This window comes from Nerophis ophidion, linkage group LG24 (assembly GCF_033978795.1).
Source record: "Nerophis ophidion isolate RoL-2023_Sa linkage group LG24, RoL_Noph_v1.0, whole genome shotgun sequence".
In the NCBI taxonomy this organism is placed as follows: Eukaryota; Metazoa; Chordata; class Actinopteri; order Syngnathiformes; family Syngnathidae; genus Nerophis; species Nerophis ophidion.
In genome coordinates, this window is record NC_084634.1 from 16,673,403 (window position 1) to 16,683,452 (window position 10,050).

The window sequence follows — 10,050 nt, forward strand, 5'->3', positions numbered from 1 at the left end:
TTCTCTAGGCCCGAGATCATCAAAGATGGACTTAAGCAAAGTGGAAAAGTGTTCTGTGGTCTGACAAGTCCACATTTCAAATTTTTGGGGGAAATATTCGACATTGGGTCATTCGGACCAAAAGGGAAGCGAACCATCCAGACTGTTATCGATGCAAAGTTCAAAAGCCAGCATCTGTGATGGTATGGGGGTGCATTAGTGCCCAAGGATTGGGTAACTTACACATCTGTGAAGGCACCATTAATGCTGAAAGGTACATACAGGTTTTGGAACAACATATGCTGCCATCTAAGCGCCGTCTTTTTCATGGACGCCCCTGCTTATTTCAGCAAGACAATGCCAAGCCACATTCAGCACGTGTTACAACAGCGTGGCTTCGTAAAAAAAGAGTGTGGGTACTTTCCTGGCCCGCCTGCAGTCCACACCTGTCTCCCATTGAAAATGTTTGGCGCATTATGAAGCGTAAAATACGACAGCGGAGACCCCAAACTGTTGAACTGTCGAGCTCTACATACAACAAAAATGGGAAAGAATTCCACTTTCAAAGCTTCAACAATTAGTTTCATCAGTTCCCAAACGTTTATTGAGTGTTGTTAAAAGAAAAGGTGATGTAACACAGTGGTGAACATGCCCTTTCCCAACTACTTTGGCACGTGTTGCATCCACAAAATATAATATGAAAAATAAAGTTTGAGTTTGAACATCAAATATTTTGTCTTTTTAGTGCATTCAATTGAATATGGATTGAAAAGGATTTGCAAATCATTGTATTCCGTTTATATTTACATCTACCACGATTTCCCAACTCATATGTAAACGGGGTTTGTTTAAGTCCGTTACAAGGCCGTTAGCCATACTTTGATGTAACGTGGCACGCTACTTTTGATGTACTTTTAAGTCAACAACAAGACAGCATCATAAGTGCAGCAAGTTAAGAAGGAAATATCTTAAAGCTGGTTAAAACAACAAGCTGAAAATGAACGTCATATCAAATCGGAAGAGGCACCATCACACTGACACAGCAGACAAACAACATACGCACACATACACAATGGGAATAATGAGCAACAAAACAATGAATGAAGTGACAAACTTGCCATCAAAAACAATACCCCGTTTGTTGACAAGAAGATATGACAGCCGTCAAAGCACATTCAATCTACTTATTAGCCAGATGTAAAACAATTTGGTGAACAGATTCAACCGAGCTGGCCTCAGAGCCAACAAACTGCTAACTGCTAAAGCTAACAAACACAGCTCTGTTGAAACCCTCGATGACGTGACACGTCACTAACCAGGCCCCGCCTTTTAAAAGAACAAACTCCACACACTGTGACCTTATATTAAACATCTCTCAAATGCATATGCCAGATATTGGAAGTTGTTTTTTGGGGGGGGTGTAATGCATAATATACTTCCCCAAGTAATTAATTAAATTTATTAAAGTGTAATTATGTTAGTAATTCAATTACTTTTTTGGTAAAGTAACAAACAACTATATTTATTTACTTTTGTAATTAGAACGGCTGGAAGCAGCGTGCAGGTAATATGAGGATTTATTCTCCGAAACAAAATAAAACATTAACAGTCGCGTATAGCGAACAAGACTGCCAGGTCGAGTAGAGGGTGAGGCAGGTAAAAATAACTCTCTGATTAGTGATCAGGAGCAGGTGAGCTTATCTGATCGGAGACAGTTGCAGGAAATCGTCGTCCATGGCAACCAAGGATGTGCTGAAACAAAAGATGAACACCAGACTAAGAATATAAATTTTTAAAAAAACATGATGTGACCTGGTGTGACAAATCATAACAGTGTGTTAATTTTTCGGATCGTGTGTGTATGAAAAAAAAATATTTCTGTCTGCATTTCGATCTGTGTGTGTGTGTAAAAAAAAAATGTATGTGAGTGATTAGCTGCCTTCTAACACGCGACTTTTGCAACACTTCTGCCGTTTGAAATTTGTGTGTCCGTGCAGCGATCTGAACGTGTAAAAAAACGTGTCCGTCTGCAACTTCACCTTTACTTTCCCTGCATTCGCCACTGGTCGGTGACTTGCACCCACCCATTTTATTCTGTGCTGAAGTCAGTCACACATTCGACTCTCAGTGACACCCATGCTGAGAAAACCGAACTTGTTCACAAATAACATTACTGGTGACTCATTTGAGGAAGACAACAATAAGTGACTGCTAAAACATGAACTTTTACTTACAGCAAGTGATCGAAAGTCCGTTGTTTAATGCTTCAGCACAGAAATTCATGAGTGGGCGCAAGGCAGTTGCAGTCTTTTTCATGTCTTTTAACTCAGTGGTTCTCAACCTTTTGTCAGTGATGTACCCCCTGTGAACATTTTTTTAATTCAAGTACCCCCTAATCAGAATAAAGCATTTTTGGTTGAAAAAAAGAGATAAAGAGGTAAAATACAGCATTATGTCATCAGTTTCGTATTTTTTAAATTGTATAACAGTGCAAAATATTGCTCATTTGTAGTGGTCTTTCTTGAACTATTTGGAAAAAAGATATAAAAATAACTAAAAACTTGTTAAAAAATAAACAAGTGATTCAATTATAAATAAAGATTTTTGCACATAGAAGTAATCATCAACTTAAAGTACTCTCTGTGGGGATTGTTATAAAGATCCATCTGGATTCATGAACTTAATTTTAAACATTTCTTCACAAAAAAAGAAATCTTTAACATCAATATTTATGGAACATGTCCACAAAAAATCTAGCTGTCAACACTGAATATTGCATTGTTGCATTTCTTTTCACAGTTTATGAACTTACATTCTTATTTTGTTGAAGTATTATTCAATAGATATATTAATAAATGATTTTTGAATTGTTGCTATTTTTAGAATATTAAAAAAAAATCTCACTTACACCTTGGCATACCTTCAAGTACCCCTAGAGGTACGCGTACCCCCATTTGAGAACCACTATTTTAACTCTTTCGCAGCAGAAGTGTTGCAAAATTACGTTAAAAAAGACAGCCAATCAGAGTTCCCCGCTTTACACTAATCTAAATACAGACACACATTTTTTTTACAGGCACACAGATCGAAACACGGACAGACAGAATTTTATTTACACACACACAAATTGAAATACAGACACAGAAGTTAAATAACGCACACGCGGATCTGATTGCACAACAGATGGATATACAGACGCACAAATTAGTAGAAAGACACGTGATTCAGATTACAGACGCACACACTGAAAAAAGCATTTGCAAGAATTTTTGCCTCACCATTACTTCCATACTCAAACGTCAAATGTAGTGCAAAGTTTGGCGTGGCAGCACGGCTGGCGTTTGTCTGAGCGTGTGTTCTCGCTGCAGAGAAGGACACCGACGAATGGACTTCGTGGTCGCCCTGTTCGGTCACATGCGGACCCGGCGAGAAAAAGAGGACTAAGTCGTGCGGCTACTCGTGCACGCTGACCGAGGCCTCAAAGTGTGACCTGGAGCCTTGTCCTGGTGAGGTGACGGCACCGGATGACTTAAATGTCGTTTCAGCAAACACTGCAACTACTTTTTCTCTTTACAGGGGAAGTCAACACAGTGGCCGAGCCTTTGCCTTTCGACATGGAGAATGGGACCGAGCCTTTTGGAACAGGTGAGTTGCAGGCGTCTGTCGGTGGTAAGACGTTTATTAGAGGCAGGAATGGGCTCCAAAACACGGTTCTATTATGGTGCCGACGTAAGCGGTAGCAGGGTTTTCCCCCCGTGTGTGTGTGTGTGTGTGTGTGTGTGTGTGTGTGTGTGTGTGTGTGTGTGTGTGTGTGTGTGTGTGTGTATTAACTTTTTCATGTGAAGTAATTGAAGCTTTCAATATAGGTCAACAATTCATATCATTGATTTTGATTCTATTTTTTTCTTTTGAGCAATGGCAGTTTGAAAGGGGCGGTAAAGCTCTGTCGGTAAAGTGGCTGTGGCAGCAACTTGAGGGTTCCAGGTTTGATCCCCACCTCCACCATCCTAGTCACTGCCGTTGTGTCCTTGGGCAAGACACTTTACCCACCTGCTCCCAGTGCCACCCACACTGGTTTAAATGTAACATAGATGTTGGGTTTCATTATGTAAATGCGCTTTGAGTCACTAGAGAAAAGCGCTATATAAATATAATTCACTTCACTAAAGAAAAAAAACTGCCTGCTGGGCATCTTTTGTGTAATTAGGGTCAACTTTGCAACTTTTTCTTGTTTTTTTATTTTATTTTATTGTTTGATTAGTTTTTCAGGGCCGTTAAAAAATGAGCTGCGCGCCGCAAATGGCCCCTGGGCCACACTTTGGAGACCACTGGTCTAGACATGTTGACGATAAATTACAATTACTTGATGAGATTGTTTTTTTCCAGTGCAGTGTCATATATTTTAGAATTTTACTCATGCTAACTGTAATCATGCTTTTCTTATTAGCATGTTAACATACTACTGTTAGCATGCTAGCTTTTTAGGTCATATTTTTTTGTAACTTGACACTACCTGACCCGCGTGCTAACTGTTACCATGTCAGTTCAGCTTTCGCTCTTCCGCATTTACACAAAATTTCTCCCGAAATTGCATTTTTCAGTTCTTGGAAAACAAATCTACAAGTTGTACTGGTTTTGAAGGTAAGAGCTACCAAAACAGCCCCCGCACCCTCTGATTTGTCGGTCTGTGGTCCTTGCGAGCCAGTAGCCATAACACAACACTTAATTTTTTCCTCATCATTTTAAGCATGAGTGAAGAATGCACTACCCACCTGATAAGTCCGAAAGATGATAGATGATACAGTATTATCTGCTCACAGAGGCTACCTGGTGGTTTCTTGAGTACATTGCAGCTAGTCCTAGATAGTCCCACGCAGGATTCTCACAGGAATGAGGCCAAAATACAACCTTACCTACTGTACATCTGATACTCGATTGTACACAAATAATTATGACACCATTGATATGCTCAGGTGCACGTGTTCAGCACTGAGGTGTGACGCTGATAGTGTCATCTTTCCTCCAGATGTGGACAGCTGCGAAAAGTGGCTCAACTGTAAAAGCGACTTCCTGCAGCGATACCTCCACCTGGCGTTCCTGGAGCTGCCCAACTGCCCTTGCTCCTTCCCCTCCGAGGTGGCGTACACCGTGGTCAGCCTCTACGATGACGCCCACCACCGCACCTTCCGATGGCGGGACGCCAGCGGCCCCAAGGAGCGCCTGGACATCTACAAGCCGTCGGCCCGCGGCTGCGTCCGCTCGGCGCTTTCCGGCGACTCGTCGACACTCGCCGCGCAGCACTGTTGCTACGACGACCGCGGCCGGCTCATCACGCGGGGGAAAGGCGCCGGCATGCCCGACCTCATCAGCACCGAGTTCTCACCCGAGCTGCACTTCAAGGTGGACGTGCTCCCTTGGATCCTGTGCAAGGGGGACTGGAGCCGCTTCCACGCCGTGAGGCCGCCCAATAACGGCCTGAGCTGTCCCCATAACCCCCATGAAGACGTGTTCATGAACGAACTGGAGGAGGCCCGGGAGTACTGACCAGGCCCTCAGTAGGAACCATGTACTGTTTGTCTAAAGCATGCGGCAGCCATTTATCACGCGTTACCAAGAGAAAACCTTCCCAACGTCCTCGCAGCAGCCTTACCTGAAGGAACTGAACGGCACGAAAAAACATCCGGGTTGGTCCATCGCTTGGCAACCAGCTTCAGTTCTGTACCACGAACTTGACACGAGGGCATGCGGAGATCACAGCTGGTCAAGACGACGACAATGCTGCTATACCGAAACATTATTCAGGTGAAAAACACCCCTCCACATTTGACCTAACTTACAATAACGTGTTCGGTTTCGAACGACGTCAGGTCCAGAACGATAAGCTAAAGGCTGTGCTGGAACAGCTTCCAGGCAGTGACAATGTTTGATTCCAGATCCGTTTCCGCATTCGGAGAAAACATGACGTGGGTGCCAAAGAGTCGAGAATCAGTGTTGGTGGCTGTGTACATTCTGGCTCCTTAAAGGGGAATGTTGCCTCTCATTCACAATCCTTCAGTGAGTTTCTTTTTTTCCTGCCTTTCAAATAGTTAACTACTGCTAGCAAGAGGCAGCTAACAATGCAGGCCCTGGAGATTCATCTAAAAAGAAAGTTAATAAAAAACTCAAATAGCACTCCATTCACATTTTTTTATCTTCAAATTAACCAAGTGACATTGTTATTGAAGGAGCTAATGCAGAGGAACTACTTGTTTGGTGTTTTGTAACACAGCACCTTCCTCAGAGGTAAGCCAGCCGACGAGCTGCTGCTGTTAGCTCGATAATGCACCTCTATAGTAGAAGATTGTAGCCATAAACCCAAAAAGAACTAAACCATAGTGGTGTTAATGTTTGGGCACCCGAGTGTCGATTCAAATTGATTTTTGCGATGTGTTATGTGATATAAAAAAAAAAAAAATAATGATACTTTTTCAAAACAGGCTACAGGTTAGAAAAGATCCGCCTGGTTTAAAAAGATTGGACTAAAAACGTATTTAAAAAAATTAATTCTTAATAAAAATGTATTCCTATTAAATAAATGATTTATCATATATGTGTATTTTTTTAAATAGTTTTAAAAATTATTAATTGATTTATAACCGGATGAATAACAATTGTGATCCAGATGTAAATCCATTTTTTTGTGCACCCTTACTAAATCGGTGGATTTTGCTGAAAGATACAGCCATCCTGGTGAAAGCGGCCATTATAAGTGTTGTATTCTATTGTCGATTCAATCTATAGCAGTAGTGCTAACTGCTAACATGAGAACAATGGTTTAGTGTTTCTCCAACGCTGAATGTGCTAAGCAACTGTCTTCTAAAACTTGTAGCCTATCCTTCGTATATTCAGGCTCAAAAAGACAAAGGTCTGATCATCATTTGTTCCAACAGCAGTCAAACACAGGAAGTGCTCTCTATATTGTTGTTGACGGAAGTAGTGTTATTTGCTAGGCGCAGCACTGAGAGCGGACTCAGCCTAGCTATCTCTAGATAATGTTGCAATGTTCGATGCCAACAAAGGAACCGCTCCAACGTAAGTTAAGTAAGGCTCCATTTTACCAAAAATGCGCGAGTTGGATGTTAGTGTAAATTGGCTTTGCTATTGACATTCTACTAATTAGCATTAGCGATTTCAACTTTTTAATTTCCACACCTCCAAATTTGTTAATAAAAACTACAACTAAGATGCATGTTACAATCAAACAGCTGGAGCGTAATAAGTACATTATTTACAGTATTAACACTTTGTAGGGCGCAGCAACAGACAGAAAAGATTGAAATGACCAACGCATAAATTGTACACTACTGCCATCTAATGTCTTGGACCTGCAACTTAAAATGTGATAATAAAACAGGATATAACAACTGCTTATCATAATCAGCTCATTTTTAAATGTTACAATAAACAAAATAATTCTATTATTAAAAACAATATTTACCAACACACACAAAATACAGAAAATTACTACAGTTGATTACCGGTATTAATGTTGGTACCTTATCGGTTCAAAGCGGTCCCTATCCTTACTGTACAATCAAACTTCCAGCATGTTGATAAAAACTTGCTGGATGATTTTAGGGTTTCAGCAAGGTCATTAAAAAACATTAAAAGTTTTTGGATTAATTTTGCAAAAATTAAGGCCTTTAATGGCATTGAAAAACATTACATGCTATGACCTGAGGCATTCAAATAAGTTCATGCAATTACATTTGGCAAGAAAAAAGACAACAAAACAAACCACCTGACACAGTTTTTTCAATTCGGGAAAAAATTGCACTTTATGATGTTCAATATTAATTTAAGTGCAATTTTTTCTGCCAAGTATTGAGAGTCCATTTTAGTTTGGTGTATGTTTAATTTTTTAAGACAATTTCACCTTCCAATTCTAATTGTACAAAATACTACAGTAATGAAAAATATGTTTATTGCGTTTGAAAGGGTTACTTGCTTTATTATTATTGTATATTATGATTACTATATTGCTTAAGTTCGTGTAAACTTTTTAACTGCTTACAATGTTGTCGACACAGACCAGTGTACGCTTTTGACTATAAATATTTATGATCTGTAGTAGGACATGGGCATATAAATTGTTTTAAGTTGCAAAAAAACAACAACATTAAATTAGATTTGCTGATACCTTCATAAACCCTGGTTTTGTCGTAGCCCTCTCTTGCTAGCAATTTTTCAATATTTAGAACACAGGAAAGAGAAAGACGTGTGTTTTTGTCTTACGTAAGGATTTTGGATGATGGGCAAAAATGAGAAAAAAATGTTAAAGTGCATTTTTCCTTAAAGTCCTCAGGGTGCAAACGTAATACAACAAGGTTCTATGGTCTTAACAAAGGTGGTCCTCGGGTCGTACGAATATGTTACGTTTCAACTCTTATCGGACATAAACCCTTCTCTCGTTTTACGTTTTAACGTTTCAAATACATTTTTAGCTTTAAGGATCAATAAAAGGCTCACTGGGATACAGCCTTGACTCTGCACTAGCAACCTTATATTGTGACATTTTTGAGGAACAGATCCTTGAAAACGTAAAGGCTACTAAGGGTGCCCAAAAAAAATCGATTTTCAGATTAATCACGATTCTTATTTGTAATGATTTAAATGATTCAAAAAAATATATCACAGCTATTTATCTTATGAAGGAGCATTACTGAAAAAGTATTAGTTTTGAATGGAGAATTGATTTCTGAATTGAATTGTCACCCCAAGAATCTAATCGAGTGGTGCCGAAAGATCCACAGCCCTAAAGGCTACCGTCCTTATCCTTGATGATAGTCTCGACAGTTGATATCAAAGAGCTCTTTATGACATAATCACTTCAATGCCAATGGCTTTCCTTTCTTTTGGCACACTGGAAGACCGCCGGAAGACCCTGCCTCACAGTTGGGAGACAATACCTAATAAAATTTTAACTCATGCGATTACTCAACAAACATCAGTTACCTGAAAGACGTCAGTGATCTTGCGGGTAAATTCCCCCTGGCTAAAACTCCAAAAATGTAAATCGTGCAAACGTTGGTTTATGCCAGCAATAAAATTGACAAGGTGAAATTAATTAATGATAAATGCTCATCACATACCTGATATCATTTTGATGATTAAAGCTCACATCTTATGAAAACTTCCATTTGAAATTTGCTGAAAATTTGAATCTGAAAAAAACACATGCTCAAATATCAAATTATATTTAAGTAAAAGAATTTGAAGTGTGAATCAAAATTGCATTTATACTGAATAAAAATGGGGTTTCACTCCGTTTGGTTCGATGATTAACCACATCTCTCGATAAATTAAATCAACAGCTCTGATAAATGTCAATATCCCTTAAAAGAAAACTTGTTTTGTTTGATACAATTCAACCGAAAATTTACTAAAGTGGCTTACAAAAATAGCAATTAATTCAAAAAAATGCTGCCACCCTAAATGTATATACATATACACACACACACACACACATATATATATATATATATATATATATACACTGTATGTGTGTGTATGTATACAGTATATATATATATATATATATATACACTGTATGTGTGTGTATGTATACAGTATGTATATATATATATATATATATATATACTGTATGTGTGTGTATGTATACAGTATATATATATACATATATATATATATATATATATATGTCTTTGCGTATGTGTATATAATGATATATATATGTATATATACACATATATAATTATATATACATATGTAATTATATATATATATATATTCATATGTATAGTTTTATTTTAATTTTAGTTTTCATCTATTTTTGAAAAAGTTTTTATTGATTTAGATGTATAATAATTGCGATTCGGATGTGAATCGATTTTGTAGAGCACCCCTAACAAGGGTGTAAATCTTTGGGCACCAACGATCCGATTCCTGGGGTGATGATTCGATTCAGAATCGATTCTCGCAATATGTTATATGGTATAATAATCATAACAAAACTTTTTCCATACTGGTTAGAAAATCTCCTTTTGGTTCCAAAGAGATGGCAAAAAAAAC

The 10,050-nt window shown here is 38.6% G+C and overlaps 1 protein-coding gene across 3 annotated transcripts in view; it reads left to right on the forward strand.

Moving 5' to 3' along the window:
• ism2b (isthmin 2b) overlaps window positions 1-9,480 on the forward strand; it is a 48,775-nt gene extending 39,295 nt beyond the window's left edge. For all 3 annotated transcript variants that reach the window (XM_061886387.1, XM_061886389.1, XM_061886388.1), the window contains 3 exons: window positions 3,348-3,485; window positions 3,556-3,624; window positions 5,006-9,480. In XM_061886387.1, coding sequence (XP_061742371.1) covers window positions 3,348-3,485; window positions 3,556-3,624; window positions 5,006-5,523 — 725 coding nt within the window. In that variant the 3' untranslated portion in view covers window positions 5,524-9,480. The remainder of the gene's footprint in view (window positions 1-3,347; window positions 3,486-3,555; window positions 3,625-5,005) is intronic.
• The last annotated feature ends 570 nt before the right edge of the window (window positions 9,481-10,050 follow it).